At 36.9% G+C, this 21187-nt stretch overlaps 1 protein-coding gene across 3 annotated transcripts in view; it reads right to left on the reverse strand.

Moving 5' to 3' along the window:
* The window catches only part of TOMM70 (translocase of outer mitochondrial membrane 70), a 38038-nt gene that overhangs the window by 15094 nt on the left and 1757 nt on the right, over window positions 1–21187 (reverse strand). For all 3 annotated transcript variants that reach the window (XM_042229227.1, XM_042229199.2, XM_004002879.6), the window contains exons 2-7: window positions 11140–11313; window positions 8558–8684; window positions 6825–6934; window positions 5909–6057; window positions 2726–2933; window positions 385–519 (exon numbers count right to left, since the gene is read on the reverse strand). In XM_042229227.1, coding sequence (XP_042085161.1) covers window positions 385–519; window positions 2726–2933; window positions 5909–6057; window positions 6825–6934; window positions 8558–8684; window positions 11140–11313 — 903 coding nt within the window. The remainder of the gene's footprint in view (window positions 1–384; window positions 520–2725; window positions 2934–5908; window positions 6058–6824; window positions 6935–8557; window positions 8685–11139; window positions 11314–21187) is intronic.

Raw genomic sequence — 21187 nt, forward strand, 5'->3', positions numbered from 1 at the left:
ATTCCTTACAAGATGCCTACAAAAGTCTTTTGGTTGATTCTAAGCATTAACTCAAAATGCTCACTACAAGTTTTTTTAAATTTGTCACTAAGTTTTTAATGCTTTACTCATTGAAAACCTATGAAGCAGAAATGCCTAAAAACCAAACTTGAACTGGCGAGCCAACATTTGCAGCCTTCCTCTTCTCTCTTTCTCTGTTTTTAACAGGTAAATATCAGGACAAATGTTCAAGATGGAACTAAACAAATGTCAACCCAAACTAAACCACCCTGATACTTTGTTCACAGCTATCATAAGTGATATAAGAAAACTTTAAGACATTCTCAAAAATGCTATCACATCCCTCAAGTCAAGGATCAGAACGCCTTAAGAAAATTAATTCACCTGTCCTCGGTGGTGATAAACATCTGCATTCTGGGGATCGATGTCGGCAGCCATGTTAAAATCCTGAGTAGACAACAAAGGCTGCTGCTGTTGCATGTACATGCTGCCTCTTTTGATGAGCGCATTTGCTCGAAGCTATATACCCAAAATGAGGAAAGATTCATCATTACTTTTTATTCTAATTTAGTTATTTAAAAAAAATAACAGCTTTATTGAGATGTAGTTCACATACTATAAGAGTCATTTTTAGTATATGAATGTTAAAATGTTGTGCAACCAGTCACCACTAGAAATGTTTTCACCGCTCCCAAAAGAAACCTCACACATATTAGCAGGACTCTCTATTTCACCTCTAATTCTCAGTCCCTGGAAACCACCATTCCGTCTTCTATTTCTACAGATTTGTATATTCCAGACATTTCACATAAATGGAATCATAAACTACGTGGCCTTTCTGTGTCTGTCTTCTTCCACAAACAGCAGGTCTTCAAGGTTCATCTAATTCTTACATGTACTTCATTCTATTTTAGGGGCTGAATAATATTCCATTGTATAGACAAATCAGTGTATTTATCTCTTCACCAGCTGGTGGACATCTGAGTTGCTTCCACTTTTTGGCTCTTATGAATAATGCTACTAAGAACATTCATGTACAAGTTTTTGTCTTGACATAAATCCTCATAGGTATATACCTAAGAGAGTAACTGCTGGGTCATAGGGTAACTCTAGAAACCACCCCCGACTAATTTCCAAAGGGATTTTACCATTTTACATTCCTACTATCAATGTGTGAGAGTTCCAATTTTTTCTACATCTATATCAATGCTTTTAATTGTCCAAATTTCTGATTATGGCCATTCTAGTGGGTATAAAGTTATACCTCATTGTGATTTTGATTCACATTTCCCTAAGGTCTAATGATGCTGAGTATATTTTCTTGTTCTTATTGGTCATTTGTACATATTCTTTGGAAAAATGTCTACTCAGACTCCTTTCCTACTTTTAAATTAGGCTTTTTATTGTTGTGTAATAAAGATGACTTAATATTGTATGCATACAAACTCATTATCAGATATGTGACTTGGGAACATTTTCTCCCATTCTGTGGAATAAGTACCCCCCACCATCACTTTGTCATCTGTGCTGCTGGTGTCATCCCTAAGGAACCACTGCTTAAAGTACTGAAGAGTTCCTCCTTATGTTTTTTCCTAAGAGTTTTATAGTTTTAGCTCTTACATTCAGGTCTCTGATCCATTCTGAGCTCATTTTTGTACATGGCATGATATGTACATTACTACCTGCCATTAAAACAAAGTCATGATCAGGAAAAAAGAAATAAGATTCTTCTCCAAAGTTTTTTTCAAGGCAAAAGTACACAGATGTTCTCAATGAAACAAGCAAGAATGCCCCCATGATAATAACAAAAACAGAACATATCTAATTATCAGGAAATAAAGATAGTTAATACAAGGCCATCTTCAACTTGAAAATCTCATTTTGAAAAGGACTTTAAACAAATACTTAGTTTAAATTACTTTTGTTTATAAGAAGTTAAGATAAAATTTGCTGGCAAATACTTAAGCCTTGTAAACAACTTTCATTTTCCACAAAATACATGAATGATTCTTTTGGAGGTGAAGGAAGCCAGAGTTTACTTAATTCAGTGAGGGAAAAGAGATGTTAATCAACCAACAGTACTTTGGTGGCCAACATTTGTTCTTATTATGCTGAAATAGAGGGCTCATATAATTTAACAGATCCCTACCAAATCTAAATTATGAAAATAACTGCATATACACAAGAACACTTAGAAAATGAAAAGCTGTTCCAACCAAACAACTGCAAAAACTTTTGATATGTTTCTATATTACAATATATTTTTAGATCTTGTCCTTTTCCTCATGTGAATAAACTCTTTCAGAATACGTTAAATGTGGTGACTTTTCATTAAACCCATTGTGTATTCTTATACTACACACTGCATGTTATTTATAGTATTGTGACATACTGCAAGTTATTTATATTCTCTATAGCACTGCTACATCACCCTTACTCCTACCCAAATATAGTCCAATGCAGTAGGCAGAAGCTATACAGGGAAGCTAAAGCCAAAGATGCTGTAGAAAAAACAATCCTTTCTTAGTTAAAGTAACTATCACTGATATGTCTGTTTTAGTTTCACTGCACCAAGTCAATCATTATCAGGTGTAGTTCCTTTGAAAACAAAAAATAAGTCTTTCGGAGAATGGCAACTGAAAGGCCCCAAATTTGGCAAGACATACCTAAAAGCCTTTTCTTATTAATTTTTTTCCCATGCACACACACAGAGTTTTAAAAGTACCTTCACATTAGCTTCTTGCAAGCTGATGACCTGATCTAAATCTGGTTTGGCTGCATTGGCATTGCCAATAAGTAAGTAGAAAGTAGCTCGTAGTAACAATGCTTCTGCCATGTATTTTCCTTGAGCATCTATTTCTTTTGAGCATTCACTTATGATTTTATCATAGTTTTCTTCTTCCATATACTGTTTGGCCTTTAAATATCCAGAACTGAAAATAAAATGAGCAGAGGAAATTATAAATTTTATCATTTGTTACTAATAAAACAAACATAACAAATTACTAAGAAAGGATCAAATGCTGAACCTTGCCACACTCAGGACACCAGAACTGTCCTTTCCCCCTTAACAAGTTAACCAGCCAGTGCGGGACTGGAGGTGGTCGTGGAGGTGTGTGTGGGGGTGGCACCTTAGGACTTTTGATGTAGACTGGGGTCTTCTTGCTGCCTTGGGTTTTAAAAAGGAAAACAGCAGAGAAAATGGCAGAAACCTAGGGTTATTGTCCAGGCTTCAACATTTAGACACATGAAAAAGTAAGCGAATGACAGACTGGAATGCAACATAGGAAAGGATCCTGTCTTAGTCACCTTCTTGTCTGCGGCACACTGATGGCACTCAACAGTTACTTTATGATGAAAAGAAAGAACAGAGAAAGAGAAAATAATCAGGTGAGTTGGGAGTCCCAGAACCCAAGAGAAGAGGTGTGACCTGAGTTGTACTTTGTAAACATTAAGCAAAGGGAATAGCTAAAAGGCTTTCATCTAGAAGTTGTGCTATTTCACCTAGAATGAACAGGTGGGAATATCAAAGAAGCAGACTGGAGCCCACTAGGTTCCTCTGTCCATGGAATTCACAGGCAAGAACATTGGAGTGGGTTGCCATTTCCTCCTCCAGGGGATCTTCCCAACCCAGCAATCGAACCCAGGTCTCCTGCATTGTGGGGAGTTTCTTTACCATCTGAGCTATAAGGGATGCCCATCACTTTCAGAATGAATAGGTGGGAATATCAAAGCAGCAGACTCTTCCATCAAATAGGACTTAAAGAAAACACCCTTCTCTTATTTTTCAAAAAGCAATGACCACAATATCATCACTTGTCTAGGATGATTTTATTCAGAACACTTGTAGAAGGGATTTTTTGAACTGAAAAGGGAAATTACACTAGACGTTCTTGAAGGGGTCTCACACATATAAGGCATATTACATGAGAAACAATATAAGGCACATTACGTAAGAAAACCATGTTTTCTTATTTCATTTGCTACCTACTCTGAATAGAGAGAATTGGCAAGTGACTTAAAAGTTATGTCAGTCAAAACTTAGAAACTCTGTGCTAACCTTTCCTATAATTAACATTCTAATACTCCTGCACTAAGACAAAATAATTAGATTGGAAGTAATAATGGTTCCTATTTACTGAGAACCTAAGTTCTAGATGCTTACAAACATGACCTGTAAACCTCACAATAAGCCTCAAAAGTAATTATTATCTCTCCATTCAAAAATTGATAAAGCTAAGTTGGCTCAGAGTAAAGTAGAATTTAAAAACTTAGGACCAACTCCAGTTAGTGTTCTGGTGAGAGACAGTTATGTCCAATCATGTCTCAATGTAGCTTTTAGAATAATGGCATTAAAACTTCACAGTAATTTTTCTGGGATTAGGACTACCTAATCAGAAGAAGCAATTATTGGCATCACCCTCAACATTTACTTCCCATCTACAATTTTCTTAAAGAGATTGTTCATCAACTAACACAAATCAGAACATCTTGGCAAAATTATGTGTAGTATCCTCCCTTAAAAGGTGGCCAATAATGGTAGAAAAATTGAGAGATAGAAACCAAAAGCAATCTTTTCCCTTAAACATCCCAATATGCTATAGAGGCAAAATTATGCTTTGCTATGGGAACAGCATTCCCTTTTCTTCCAAACTCATTAGAAAATGTCATGTTGGTAATAATATTGTGTCTTCTCTTGGAGAGGTGAGCTAGCCTCAACAGCAGAATAAAAGTATTGCTAAATATAAATGGATAAGCAGGCTAGATAGCTTATATATTATATCACTTGACTGCCAGTTTTAAACACAGCACCTTGTACTTTGACTTCAGCTCTCTACAAGAGTAAACACAAACTCAAAGAATGGCATTTTCCTAGGCATGCAGGAGAAACCTTGAAGACAGTCACTCTTTCGGGCACTTCTAAAAATTAAATTAGACACTTCCTTGCACTAAAACATCTGGATATTGACCTATACAATCATTTTTTAAGTTAGTCCCCCTACTCAAATATACTTAACCACTTGACTCTCTGGGAACTCTCTTTAGAATATTACGTAGACCTTAAAAGCTGGGCAGACTCCTGGCAGTAAAACCTTGAGTTACCAAAGATGTAACACTCAGGTTATAGTAGACATGTGTGAGAAAAGAAGTATTTTTATTATAATAATAATATTATTATATATTATATTATATTCACAAAGAAAGTGAAAGAAAGTGATGTCGCTCAGTTGTGTCTGACTCTTTGCGACCCCGTGGACTGTAGCCTACCAGGTTCCTCCATCCATGGGATTTTCTAGGCAAGAATATTGGAGTGGGTTGCTATTTCCTTCTCCAGATCTTCCCAACCCAGGGATTGAACCCGGGTCTCACGCATTGTAGGCAGACGCTTTACTGTCTGAGCCACCAGGGAAGCTCTATTATATTCATATCTATCTATAAATAAGTTTTTTAAAGAGATGACTCAGAGTCCCACTTTGGCTCTATGGCAGCAAGTGAAAGCAAAAGTCACTCAGTCGTGTCCGACTTTTTGCGACCCCATGGACTATTCAGTCCATGGAATTCTCTAGGCCAGAATACTGGAGTGGGTATTCTGGCCTAGAGAATAAAGTGGCCTTTTCCTTCTTCAGGGGATCTTCCCAACCCAGGGATCAAACCTACGTCTCCCACATTGCAGGCGGATTCTTTACCAGCTGAGCCACAAGGGAAGCCCAAGAATACTGGAGTGGGTAGCCGATCCCTTCTCCAGTGGATCTTCACAACCCAGGAATCGAATCGGGGTCTCCTGCATTGCAGGCGGATTCGTTACCAACTGCGCTATCAGGGAAGCCCTCTAGGGCAGCAAAAACCCCCACAATCCAATTCCCCCACAAAAAGCATTAAGCAGACACTATACTCGAGACACACTTACTTTTCTTTTACTTCTAAAGCCTCCCCTTCCTTGTCTTTATCTTCATCAGACTTCTCTCCTTTAAGCATTGGCTGAGAAATTATATCATCCGTGAAAGAACTGAAGTAAGATTTGATAAATTGTGGAGATGGCATCAGAGGTTCACGATTCTGAAATTTAATCATATTTAAATACATCGAAATAGAAAACACTAACCAAAGAAGCAGACGCATTTGTAGAACACTGGGAACCACGCCATAAAAACTGGCACCTCATTTTCAAATAACTGAAGACTATCAGGCTCAAACTGTAGGGTGATAGACAGTGAAAATGGTAATGCTGCCAGTCCCAGCTTTTCAAAAAACGTTTTGAATGACAGCCTTTCCCTCTCTGAAGATGCAATATGTCAAGAATCTTATAACCACACACTAAATTAAACCATCTACTAACTGTGTAAGATCTGTACCAATTTATACAGTATACCTTTAAACACTTTAGAAAGCAAGAGTTGGCAATTTTTTTCTGTAAAAGGCCAGATAGTAAATATTTTAGGTTTTGTATGCCATATAGTGTCACAACCACTCAGCTCTGCTGTTGTAGTTTAAAAGCATCCAAAAACAATGTGTGAGTGGCTGAGTTCCAAAAAAAATTACTGGCACATTTATCAAACAGGTGGCAGACTGGATTTAGCCTGTAGGCCACTGTTTGGAAACCTCTAATATACGTGAATTCTTTTAATACTCTCTAGGTACAATCCGGACATAGTTCACATTCTTATTTTAAAAGGCCACAAAAGCCCAGTATTATAGGAAAAATAAATATAATCCAGATCTAATTTCAGTCATTACCATCATGCCCAAATTTAAGCAGGATAAATTAGCAATGACCCTTTACAATGCATATTTCCTCTATTATTAACCAATGCAGGTTAATTTACCTTATATTTTTCTTTGGCTTTCTCTTTTCCAAGAAGTTTAAGAACTTTATCAGCTAACAGCATGCTTTGTTGATTTTGGAATCCTTCTAATATACACACAGCAGTGACATCTAGAAATGATGCAAAAAATAAAGAGTGAGTATGAAAATTATTGCAAAGATGACTAGCAGCATCAAATGGGCTCAGTGTCACCACAGAAAACCAAACTAAATTCACAGCTTTATGTGGCTGTCATTTTCAATAAGTTTATTCTCAACACTTTGGTTTTACATACTTTACAATCAAACTCAAAGCTCAGGAAGTCACTCTACTTCTCCAGAATTCACTTTCCTCACCTGTGAAATGAAAGGGACTATACTACATGATTTGTGATGCTTCTCACTGCTCTAACATTGTACATAGCAAATAAAACAAGTAACCCGGGAATATTCTCTTCTGGACAGTAAGTATAGGCCAAATCATAATGTGGCTCTCTCATGTCTGGTCTTACTTTTTTTTTTTTATAGGCCTCAAGGTTACTCCTTGTCTCCAAAGCCATCTTGCCACAGAGCTATCAATGAAATCTGCTTCAAAATATCATTTTAACCTGGCCATGCTGTAACTCAATATACAGTGGTTTGAAATGAAAAAGATCAATGTTTCTTTAACCTCCCAACCTTTCATTCAAAGTAGTCAACAAGACTGTCCCTCTCTTTTTGAATCCAATTTCTCACAATTGCAAACCCATGCTCCTCCAAGCAAGCCAACCTACTACATGTTCCCCTGATGCTCTGGCTCGTGCCAGGGTCAGTGTCTTCTCCCCATCCCATTTCTCCATCTAAAACCCATTTAAACGGCTCTCTGTGATTAGCTCTTAATAACTTCAAGGTCTGGTTCAAAACTCAGGAATCTCTTTTTCAAAGCAACACTCCTCCTATCCATCACCAAAGTGTATAATACCGCAAAACCTCAAGTTTTTTCTAAAATGTTCTCTAAAACCACTCTCAACTGATAACCCAGATTTTAAAAAACAAAACAGCTTTCTCCTTTTAAATAATGATATTATTAAAAAAAAAATTATGGCTAAATTTCTGATTATTGATGCTTTTAAAGAAGATTTAAATATGTAGTGGGAAATCACTTTTAGACTGTGAAATCTGCATTTTGGGTTAGCTCTACATTAACTGGAACAATGTACTTTGTAGGTCAGTGGCCAATATCTTAACTGAAGTTTTAGCAACAGATATGGCTAATTAGAGGCCAAGGAATATTTATGATATTTACTGAGAACAGCAAATTCACTTGATGCTTTGTATCAATTACAAAATTTCTACTTGAGTAAAGGATAATGTTTGAAAATAGCAAGGGCAAAAAACAAATGTTTTCTTTAATGATTTATCTCAAAATTATTTCATATTGATATATAGGATATTAATTGAAAATATGCAGAATCTTAAACACTCAACTAAACCTCTCTTCTAATTTCTTATTCATGAAATTACACTGATGATGTTGCCAAGTTTAAAATGTGCAGTATATAAACTTTAAATCATTTAATTCAATAGTTGGAAACAGAGATGGTACTCAAGTATCCACAATGTCAATTGAAACCATAGAACAACGTTTCAGTTGGGGAAGAGTCAAACTTTTAAACACAACTGATTTCTCTACTCATAGGCAGAGCTGCATATAAATTTACCATTGACTACAAAACCTTTAGTAATTTTCACATGTAAACACAAAAATACCCTCACCTTCTAAACATTCCTTCTTATTGTCTAGCTTCTCGTGGGCTTTTGCACGTCTAAAGAGAGCTTTCACATATTTGGGATTAAGTTCAACAGCCTTTGTACAATCTTGTGCCACCTCTTTCCATTTTTGCTGTAATTGAAAGTATTAAAAAAACAAACAAAAAAAAGTCACACTGAAGGAAGCACTGTTCAATAGAAATCAGTTTTCTAAACTCAGCAGGCTGAGTATTAACAGTCCCACAACAGAAAACATATTCCCAATTCACACAAACAGTTAATAGCCACAACACATTAACAGCTCCATACAAATAACTGCAATAAAGATAAGCAATCTGATTTTTAAAAATAGGTAAAGGACACAAGCCATCTTTCTACTACCACATTGATAACCTACCTGCATCTATGTGAGCATATCATTTCCTTCTTCCTCCTTTTAAAACTGAGGACGCACCCCACTTCATCAAAGGCCAACCCTCCACTTGCAGTAGGATCTATACTCCCCCCACGTCAAGGACTTCACTGTTAGCTCTCCTGCCTCTGCAACAATCTGCTTCTCTACTCAATCATCCCTATTAGCATAAAACACTTGCTTCAGTATCTCCCATCTTTTAAAAAACCCTCCTTTGATTCTGTAATTCCCTACTGTTACCACCCCATTTCTCAGCCCTCATTATTGCCAAACCTCCAAGGAGTAGCTACTCTGCTTAATTTCCACCTACTTCCATGGCTGCTCCTTCCCAATTTCTGTAGCTGACTTCTCCCCACTATCTGATTTCTGCTGGAATGCTCAAGGACTCATCCCATTAGGTAATCACATCTATGGTCCTATACCACCTAAAATTAGAGGACTCCCAAATTTATCTCTTTAACCCAAATCACTCTCCTAAAATACAGACACTTCTCAATTCAACCGTCTGCTTGGCTGTCTCAATCCTTCCTCACGCCACTATTATTAAAACTCCTGCTTCTCTTCACCCTTCACACCCAATGCAATAGCAAGTTCTACTGGTTTTCAGCTTTCCTTCATGTCTCACCTCGGCAACTACAACAACCTTCCTCAGCCCCCCTGCCTCCACTCTTGCCTCCGTCCAATATACTGACAGAACAGTGAGAACAATTTTAGATGATGTCCTTGCCCTATTAAAAATCCTTAAATACTTCCCATTACAGTCAGAATCAAATCCAAACTTCTTACCATTGCAAGGCTTTGCCTGATCTGGCCTCTGCAACCTCTCCAATTTCATCTCTCTATATCCCAGGATCCTTTATCCACACTTCTTTAATCATGGCAAACTCTTTTCTGCCTCAGAAGCAATTACATACACTATTTTCTCCATTTGTAACACTCTACTTTCCACTATTTGACACACCAACCGCAAACATTCCTCTATTAGAGAATCAAAGGCTTACCCAGATGTCATTTAACAGTTCACTGTTGCATGATCTTTGAGTTCAATGCATAATTGTCTGCTTTTACATACTCAGGCTCCTACTACAGTAACCTTTCATATATAACACAGTCAACAAACTACGGTCAAACAAAAAATGTAGAGACTACAAATGACTGATAAACATAGAAAAAGATGGTCCACTTCACCAATATCTCAAAAAGTGCAAATTAAAAATGAGAAGATAGAATATTTCTTCTACTAGAGTGGCAAATATTAAGACCAATTCACACAGTGAGATACTAGAAAACAAGTATGCTCAAATATTATTATTAGAATAGGTACTAATACTATCTCTTTATAATTCCATTTCTGAATTTTATTCTCAGAAAAGTATGCAAAAAAAGTATTTAAAAATATTTACTGCAACACTGAGTGCAACAGGGAAAAGAGGAAGTAATTCAAATATTCATCAATAGGGAGATGTTTTCCACTGTAGACTTCTCTGGTGGCTCAGAGGGTAAAGCGTCTGCTACAATGTGGGAGACCCGGGTTCAATCCCTGGGTGGGGAAGATCTGGAGAAGGAAATGGCAACCCACTCCAGTACTCTTGCCTGGAAAATCCCATGGACGGAGGATCCTGGTAGGCTACAGTTCATGGGGTCACAAAGAGTCAGACACAACTGAGCGACTTCACTTCACTTCACTTCCACTATACAGCTATGTAACAGCTACTACCTATTGGCTTTAAAAAGAATGAAACAGATCTGTGTGTGCTATGAAAAGTTGTACCAGATACAGTGGCAACTGGAAAAATACATTGCAAACAATGTAATGGGAATTGATCTTTTAGTCTTTTTTCCCCCCACATATGCTACTATTACATAGATGGAGGCAAAAGTTGAAGAAATAAGACCTAAACTGCTGAGGTGAATGGGGTCACCAGAAACATTAACTTTCTTTATTATCTAATTTTATAAAATCTGATATATACAGCTTTGGATTATATGTGGAATGAGCAAAACTAAAACTTGTTCTTAAAAACCTATGTAATTAAAGGATATAAAACCAAAACAAAACCCCTATAATTTCAAAACAACTTCAAAAAGTGTATTAGACATATTTGAGTGGCATTAGCTGAAACATTATGCAAATAAAGAGAAACAAAAAGAAGAAAAACCAACCTACGATACATACCAATTGCTCGAAGGCAGCAGCTCTGTTTTGATAAAATGTGGAAAGGTCAACATTCTTCTCTGTAGGACACAAACTGATAGCCTCAGTATAGCACTGAATAGCTTGTTCATATTTTCCTGCTTTAAAATATTTGTTGCCTTTGTTCTTGGCTGCTTGGGCTCTATCAAGCGAGTTCTGAAATACAAGGGAACAATTATGAAACACTTACCAATACGCAGTAACAGATTCAGCTCACAGTGACTACATGACACACTGAAGAAAAAAATGGAAGGGCAGAATGGGTGCTCACAACGCAAGTCACTCATATTTATCTCTTCATGGGAGACAGGAGTCTTTAATAGGACTGCTAAGTAAATCTTTAACTTGAAAAACACACTTTCCCCCCGCAAAAGGCTGCGTTGCTTTAAGGTATACCACTTTTCCACTGAACTCTGCCAGCAAGAGTTTTCATAACCAGTCTAATGGGCAAAAAACTAGTTCTCAATCAGGGATGATTTTCCCTCTAGGGTACATTTTATAATGCCTGACAACATTTTGGACTTTCACACCTCGGGGTCGGGGGAGATGCCCCTGGTATCTAGTAGGTAGATACTAGAGTGCTGCTAACATTCTATGATGTACAGGGCAGCACCCTGCAGTAACAACTTATCAGATCCAAAATGTCAATAGTGTCGAAGTTGCAAAACCCCAGTGTAACATAATATTCTGATATTATTTTAATTCACATTTTATCCACTATAAATGAATTTGAAAATCTGTTCACATTTATTGGCTATTTGACTTTTTCATTCTGAAAACTATTTAATCACATGTATTGGTGTTTTTCAATTAGGTTGTTGGTCAACAGTGTAGAACAGATACTAGAAACACTTTGCCATCCTCATTACAACAGTTATGCCAAATCTATTATTTGCAAGTGAATAAAAATTTGGCACTCCTATCTTTGTCTCAGTATCTGCTTCCTAGAGGACCCAATTCACATACTTCATGAATTGGTAGCTAATAGTCACTGACGACAGTTGCAAAAGCTTCAGTCAACATCTGGGAAGCATCTTTGTAGATAAATCCAGTTACTTAGGTTCAAGCTACTAGGCCCAAGAGCTCTGTGGCACGTCTTCACCCCAAACTTTGTCAACATCATTCAATTTTAACAGATATGTGATTATGAAAGAACCCATGTATTTCCAACAGGTAAACACTGACAAAGCAAAAGCAGAAGTAGCTGCCCCCACAACAAACTCGCAAAGCCCCTGTAAGTTCACAGGGCCCTTGTGAAGGGTAAGTTGCTTGGGACCTAGGGCATCTCAGTCATGAATAGATGATGGGAGGAGAGTAAGCTTTTGTATCTGTTATCTTCTCCCTTACTCAAGCTTCTTTTTTTTTTTTTTCTACTTTTCCCTTCCATTTACCTTTTGTTTCTCTTCTCCTTTAGTCTAAATGAAACTACAGTTAGTTTTTAAAAAGTATAGTGTGCAAAGAAGGATATGTAGGGAACTCTAAGTTCAGAATATTAAACAGCTAGTTTAAGGTAGCTAGTGTCAATAAGTGAAGTCAAAGTCGCTCAGTCGTGTCCAACTCTTTGCGACCCTACGGACTATACAGTCCATGGAATTCTTCAGGCCAGAATACTGGAGTGGGTAGCCTTTTCCTTCTTCAGGGGATCTTCCTAACCCAGGGATCAAACCCAGGTCTCCCAGATTGCAGGCGGATTCTTTACCAGCTGAGCCACCAGGAAAGCCAATAAGAAACATGCATATTTTAAAATGAGATGCAAAAGGGTGAAAGGAGTCAACTAAGACACAAAAAGAGTAATATATGAATATGAAATCTTTTACCTGTAAAGAGCCTTAGTCATCTTGCAAAAGTTTTGACAGTAAAAAAATTCCTTGGCACATTCATAACAGAACTAGGACCTTCTAATGTAGTTGTGGTTTTTAGTTGCTGGAAAATTGCACTTGAAGCAACCTCATCAATCCTCCCATTCCACTAGAGAAACAGAAGCCACACTGGAGCAGGGCTGCATCACCCAGGAGCGAGGAGCCCCTCCACCCGAAAGGCCAGTGACGAACACACTGTGTCTGTCTTCCAAGAAACCGTATCGTCAAGAATTGCTAACATAAAGGAAAATTAACACCACGAAAGAGAGGCACCCCACTCAGTTTAAAAACTAGTATTTGAGGAAGCAGGATAAACAAAGCAAACAGAAAATTTAACATCAGAGGAATGAGCGGTAACCATATTCATTTTAAAAAAGGCTGCTTTTAAAGAGCGCCAATTAGACATCTTGAAAACTAAGAATTATCATGATAAAAATAGATGGACTGTGTATCAGAATGGGCATAACTGAGGAGCAAACAGGTAGCAGGCAGAGGCAAGAGAGTCTGCCAGAATGCGAGAAGAGTAGAGGGCAGGGGGAGGAGAAGTTCGGAAAAGAGTCAGATGACAGGGAGTATGAATCCCAAAGTTCCAACACCTATCTCTCTATGTTAGAAGGAAGGCATAGAAAGGAGTGTCTTCAGAAAATATCAGAAAAATTCCTGACACACATTTTTAGATATATCATGGTGAAATTTCACAGTATAAATCCTTAAAGTTTTCAGGTAGAAAAAAATACACACACACACACACACACACACACACACACACACACACACACACACACACACACACACACACACACACACACACACACACACACACACACACACACACACACACACACACACACACACACACACACAGATTACCTACAAAGAAAAAAGAACCAAACTGGGGTCAGACTATCACCGACATTATGTATTAAAAAACAATGGAGCAACAACTTCAAAGTCCCAAAGAAAGATTATCTTGAACTTAAAATCTTATACCTAGCTAAATCAGCATTTAAGGTTTAACACAAGAACAGAAACTGAGGTATACAACTTCCTTACTACTAAAAATGAACTCCAAAGTGGGGGAGATGATCAATAAAACAAAAAAAGCAGGAAGGGGAGAATAAAGGGAGAGATAAAAAGGTGGAGTAAATATGGCAAGAATCACCAAACATGTCAATAATAACAATAAATGTGAGTAGCTTAAATCTCCCTATTAAAAATAACCTTTTAAAATTAAAAAATAACTACACGCCACCTACAGGCATGAGCTAAAACAAAATGACAGGTCAAAAAAAGAACGTAAAAAAGTTACAGAATGCAAATTCTTGCAAAAAAGAAGGCAGTATCAGACAAAATACCATTCAAATGCCAAGGATCGAGCACAGAAGTGGGGTTTTATTGATAAAAGGTACAATCTACCAAGAAAACATCATGACCACAAACTTTTATGTGCTCCAAAAAAACTTCAAAATAATGAAACTCAATTACTTTTGATGTTAAATACAACAAGATAAACATTATTTCAATTTCTTATAAAAAGTTTACAATGTTTCTAAGTCATTGAGAACATGGCTAATATACAACCTAATACACTAGGGACTGCTGACATAGAAAGTAAGCTGCTATATTAAATGCCTGTGAGAAGTATGTTTGACTAGTTATTATTTTTACTAAAGATTCGAGGATTAAAAAAGAACTTTCTTGGGTCAGAGTAATGACTTTGTTTCATCAGCACAAACAGGCAATGAACTCTTTCCTGTCTATTGGAAGTTTAAGGCTACATACAGGATATCACACGAATACAAGGAGAGGCAGTCATGTGAGTGCAGATAAGTTAAAAGAATAGAGAGAAATATGGAAAGGTATACAAGGCTTCCTCTCCTTATTAGCAAGATGGGTACTTCTTATTTTTATTTCAGCAAAGTCTTTTTTTTTTTTTTTCAAGTCGCTCAGTTGTGTCTGACTCTTTGTGACCCCATGGACTATAGTCCAATGGAATTCTCCAGGCCAGAATACTGGAGTGGGTAGCTTTTCCCTTCTCCACGGGATCTTCCCAACCCAGGGATTGAACCCAGGTCTCCCACATTGCTGGCAGATTCTTTACCAGCTGAGCCACAAGGGAAGCCCAAGAATACTGGAGTGGGTAGCCAAGCCCTTCTCCAGAGGATCTTCCCAATTCAGGAATCGAACTGGGGTCTCCTGCATTGCAGGGAAGCCCTGATAGCAGTCAGCAAATCTATCAGGGAAGCCCTCACAGCAAAGTCTAAATCAACCTAAAACCAACCAAGACATTTTGAACACAAACGTTCAAGAGCACTTACAGACTGTTTACTCCTTTCACTTACCATTTCCCTCCATTTAGTCAAGTTTTACAATAGATTCCCTTTAAAAATTATTACAGACTTTTTTGTCTCCTAGGGTCAAAATCAGAACCTGCTTAATTTCCTTTCCTTACTGTACTAGGAAAAAAAATGATGCTCTGAATGACACTGAGTGGACAAGGATCAAATTACACAGGCAAATCACCAAACTGCAAATTTTCATACACTGTCACTCCAGAAGGCAACCAAACCACAGCTGGGAAGAGCAATGTCTCCGTGAACCTATCACCTTCTGCTCACCACACTCCCTCCACAGCCACATTACTTTCTAACTGCTTCCCTTCATTAATAAAAATGAAGAGAAAGAATGGCATTACCACAGGGACAATACAGAAAAGCTAATTATTTTGGCCCAATGATAAAATTTAGGACAAAATGTGAGCTTATCAATCAACACCAGCCTTCTACTCTTGTCTCGAAACATAGTGATTAGCAAACGTCACGTACAACTTTAGGTAGCTTTACAAAAGTAGCAATCAAGTCTGGAACACTTACCACATAAAAAACAATCTTTCAATATTTTATTGACCAATTGCTACTTTTATAAAACTCAAGTTTAAGATAAAAGATACCTAAAGATAACAATTAGACATTAATAATAGTAATTAGATAATAATTAGACATTATTTTCACAAGCTTTGAGGCCAATACCAAGCAGAAATTAAATTTATTGGAAGAAAAAGTTTAAACTGGAAAATATACAACTACCCAATTCTTTATAATATAGGGGATTTTAATCCCAACTCCCAGGAATCCTTTGCACTGCTTTTCAGTTACTTTCTACCCAACTCTGTCTACTTTCTCAAGTTATAGTAAGAACCTTTAGAATTTTCAATGATATAAATTTGGCACTAGGAATCACTGTAAATTCTCAGCAAGTGTTTAAAAAACACTCTGGTGATCAGAAACATAGTCATTGTAAAAAGAATGAGCTAGAATCAGGTACATTAATCCATGTGTAAGGAGATAGAATAATCTGCAGGAGATACATTTGAAGACCCGTCTCCAGTGACTGCCTGAAACGGCAAATAGTACCAAAGCCCATATATACATTTTTTTCCTACATACATGTATCAAGGATAAAGCTTAACTTATACATTAGGCACAATAAGAGATTCGTAAGTAATAACAAAGTAGAACAATTACAATACGCTGTAATAAAAGTTATGTGAATGTGGTCTCTTTCTCAAAATAGCTCACTGTACAAATTTAATGCCTTTTCCATCTTAACACACCGTAGCTATATCTTCTGCAGTCTGTGTCAGCAAAACTAGCACAGCTTTCTCGTTCTTTCACAATTTCAGAAATAGATTTATTCTTACCATATATCTTAGCAACCTCACCGTATGATTATTTTTCCTTTCCTTATTAAGTCAAGAACATTCACCTTTTTACTGAAAAGAAGCACTTTAATGGCTTCTCTTCAGTATGTCCTAATTGCCAGCATCACTAATCTTGCGCTCTGGGCTATTAAGTAAAATACAGGTTACTAGTCCAACAGTCAATCTGACAGCTAACTGAATGCTAAGGGTCGGGATGTGCTGGACAAAGGGATGATTCACATCCAGAGCAGGACCAAGTGGGACTGTGTGGAACTTCATAATGCTACTCAGAATGGCACACAATTTAAAATTTATGAACTATTTACTTCTGGAATTTTCCATTTAACATTTTCAAATCATGGTTTACTGTGGTTAACTGAAACTACAGAAAGCTGAAACAGTGGGTAACAGGGAACTTATCACCATAATTACACATTTACATTCAGTTAGAATATACATCAGGTGGTTCCATACTGTTTCTTTTAAATGGTTTTATTCCCTTAAGTTGACCAAATTCCAGAGGCATACTTTAAAATTTGAAACCTAGCTTTATGAAAGTAGCAATCAAGTCTGGAACACTTACCACATAAGAAACAATCTTTCAGTACTTTATTGACCAATTGCTACTTTTATAAAAATGAAGTTTAAGATAAAAGATACCTAAAGATAACAAGAAAGTTCTTTTCTAGATTATGTCCTGAAATGTAAAAAATCTACAACCCCACCTACTAAATCACAATACAGAGAACTCTTTAAGAAGAATATACTTGTAAGGAGGGATTCCCTGGTGGCTCAGATGGTAAAGAATCTGCCTGCAGGAGACCTGGGTTCAATCCCTGAGTTGGGAAAAATCCCCTGGAGAAGGAAGGAAATGGCTACCCATTCCAGTATTCCTGCCTGGAGAATTCCATGACAGAGGAACCAGGTGGGCTACAGTCCATGGGGTCATAAAGAATCAGCCATGACTGAGTGACTTTCACTTTCACTTGCAAGGATGCTACCTCTGCAGGATTATGGTTTGAGTTCATACAAAATCAAGCAATTTATTTTAAAAATGCCTAAATGAGGTTTAAGACTGTTAAACCTCAGGATAGAATACAAATGAAAAGCTGGAAATTTTGAAAAAGTATTCAATTTCTGTGAATTTAAAAAAAAAGGTCAAATAATGACACTTCACTGGTTCATTTACTCACACCTTCTAAGTGCTAGTTCTGAAAAATGACAAAGATAGAGCAAGTCCCAGTCTTCACAGATTCACAAGTTTAGTAGCAACATGAATAAATGACTCTAGTACTCTAGTGCTAAGTGCTTTGGAAGAGAACAGTTCAGAGTGTGATATACTCAATCACACAACAGTATGTATAGGTATAAAAGGGTTTCAGAAAAGGTGAAATGACCTATATATTGTGACCTGAAGGATAAAATGTGGGTTGCCATTGCCTTCTCCAATGCATGAAAGTGAAGTCTCTCAGTCGTGTCTGACTCTTAGCACCCCCATGGACTGCAGCCCACCAGGCTCCTCTGTCCATGGGATTTTCCAGGCAAGAGTACTGGAGTGGGGTGCCACTGCCTTCTCCCTGAAGGATAAAAAGGGAGGCATAATGGACAGTGTTACAGAACATCCAAAGGCAAGAAACAAGAGGAAGTGCAAGAGATGAAGATAAGAGATAATCGAGAACAAGACCACAGAGTCTTAAATCATGATGAATTTGAACTTATCTGTGAGCAATGAACAGAATACCGCTTAACAAGTTTTAAACATGGAACTGTTAGGATTTACTCTATTAGTGACAAAATGGATTGGAGGAAGACAATAAAGAGTATCAGTTATTTAGTCAGGATATAATAGCAGTGGGAACGGACGAGTAGTCAGATACTTAAGAAGTAGAATGTTCTGGATATTTTTCTAGGTTGGATGTGGAGAACATGAAAAGAATAGACAGTTAGGGAAGATAGTTATACAAGTTTCTGGCTTGGAAAACTAGTTAGATGAACCACATTGATAAGAAATATTTTCAAGAGAATCCGATGTTAAACACTTAAAAGGTAATGAGGTGAAGATTTCCTTTAAATTTGGGTCTTTTGAGGGGTCTGAGCTAGAAATTAGGGGGTCATCATGTAAGTGTTAAGTGAAGCTTCTAGAGGGCAAATAAGCATCCAGTGAAGGTATGGAACATTAAGAAAGCCTGTGATAGACACAAAAGTGGCCAACTAAATTCAGAGAACATAGTGTCTCAGAAACCAAAAGAAAAATCACAAAATTAAGAGAAAATAACGTGAAATACTATGAAGAATCAAGTAAGATGAAGAGTGAAAGGTGGTCTTATGTCTTATGTCACTTTGATGAAAAAAAAAAAAAAGATTAGAAACAGTTCACTGGAGCTGGGGTAGGAATTATTTAATTTCAACCATGACTGATAACAGCAGGTTATCAGTTTTGACCTCTTTATTAAAATGTTTACACACATCTCTCCCTTCCTATTTTAAAGGATTGACTTAGATTAGTGGTTCCTAAACATTTCACTCTTGTGCAACATTAAAAAAACACCTGAACTGGTATAACTGCTTTTTTAAGTAATCAAATGAACAATTGGATAAAACACTACTATAAAGTCAGTAGTAAATAAATGCACTTTTAAAAATTCACAGGTTGTTTGAAAAGAGAAATATGTAAGACATTTGTGCAGCCAGATGCCATGGCTGGTGTGTATCTGAATGATGCTGCCCTGTGATAACTCAGGCCCAGAGACCGAGAAGTTCTGTGGATTAGATGATTCACAAAGAACCTTACGAACTTTGAAAAATCTGTTAATTCTCAAGTTTTCAAAATAAACTGCTGAAACAAAATGGCAAGTCATGGTAGATTTTATAATGTCCCAAAGTGGAAAATGATTTAATACTTTACCTCTGTCTCACACTATCAACTGTAATTAGTCGGTGAAATCCTGAAATCCCATTAATTAAACAAAAATAGGATTTTTTTTGCTTTACAAGTATTTGCTATCCCAGAAAAAGCCAATTTGGTATAGTCTGTTTGGACATGAGTATCACAAACCCAGGAGCCCAGTAATTAGTTCAGTTTTACATTAAGGCAAACATAAGCCAACAAACAATAACCACTGATTTTCCATTCTGCTCACTGATACTGAGCCCTAAACTGACAATATTTGTCCCATTCCTGCATTCCCTTAAAAATTACAACTATTGATTAAGTGGAAAAGAATTGAGCATCAGGATTCTGTCAGTTTTCCCATCAGTTCAAACAAACGTTTTCTTATTTACAAAGCCCACTGAGGTTGACAATTTAAAGGTGCTATTCAAATATAAAACAATTTCTCCAACCACAGATAAATAATAAATTACCATTTGTCATCAAATAATCTAATAATAACTAAGGATCGGGATATAAAAAAATGAACAAAGTCTTTCAATATACATTGATCATCATGAGTTACAAGACAAATTTCCATTAAAAAAAATGGCAAAGACATTTTTACTGTTGCTTTACTAAAGTATCATCTAGTAACTCAAAGTAAGATTATAGGTACAATTCCATAAAATCTGCAAGAACAGTATGGGCAAGTGTTTTGCTCAGTTTTATTTTGGGTCAGAAGTAATCATTTTTTTAAAGCAGTTCAAGTTATACAAAGAAGCCAATATTGAAGTCTAATTTTCAGCAACAATGATGTGAACTAAAAAACTGTTCTGGTAAAACTACAAACGCCATGAAATTTAAAAATTATCACAGTGTTGACCTAGACAATGCTGAAAATCTGAAAATAGGGCTTAAGGAAATCTAAAATCTGACAGTATGCTAAATTCTATCAAATGCCGAAAAGGTGAGATGGAGTAGGTCATTTTTGAAACTGCAATATCAGAGCCTAGCTTTTTTTTGGTAATTTAGAGGAGGGCATGGCAACCCACTCCAATATTCTTGGCTGGAGAATGCCCATGGACAGAGGAGCCTGGCGAGCTATAGTCCATAAGGTCAAAGAGAGTCAGACACAACTTAGCACAGCACAGCACAGAGAACTGAGAACTTTTACGTATTTTTTATTTATCCACTGTTCTTCCGTGATTAAAAACAAACAAAATAGGAAATGGCCAGAGACTTTCAGAAACATGAAAACAAGACAACTGATGACTAATTCATGGTGCCGTGATCACCACTCCCAGGGCTGAAATAAAAGAGATCTAATATTTTAATTCTCTTCTCTTACAGGGATGACACCAACATCTGAGAGATTAAATGACTTTCCAAGGTAACTCTGGTGGAGACCCCAATATAAAACACACATACATTTCCTGGTTCTCACAGTCCATAGGTTTTTTCCAGCATAGTCGTACTGCATCTTTGCTATACTTTTTTTAAAAGCAGTATGTTACTCTCCCCTTAGAAAGACTATTTGATTCTCTCAGGGCCTAGCACAATGCCTGATATATAGGAGGTAGGATGCACTAAACTAAGGTA

Source organism: Ovis aries, chromosome 1 (genome assembly GCF_016772045.2).
Source record: "Ovis aries strain OAR_USU_Benz2616 breed Rambouillet chromosome 1, ARS-UI_Ramb_v3.0, whole genome shotgun sequence".
In the NCBI taxonomy this organism is placed as follows: Eukaryota; Metazoa; Chordata; class Mammalia; order Artiodactyla; family Bovidae; genus Ovis; species Ovis aries.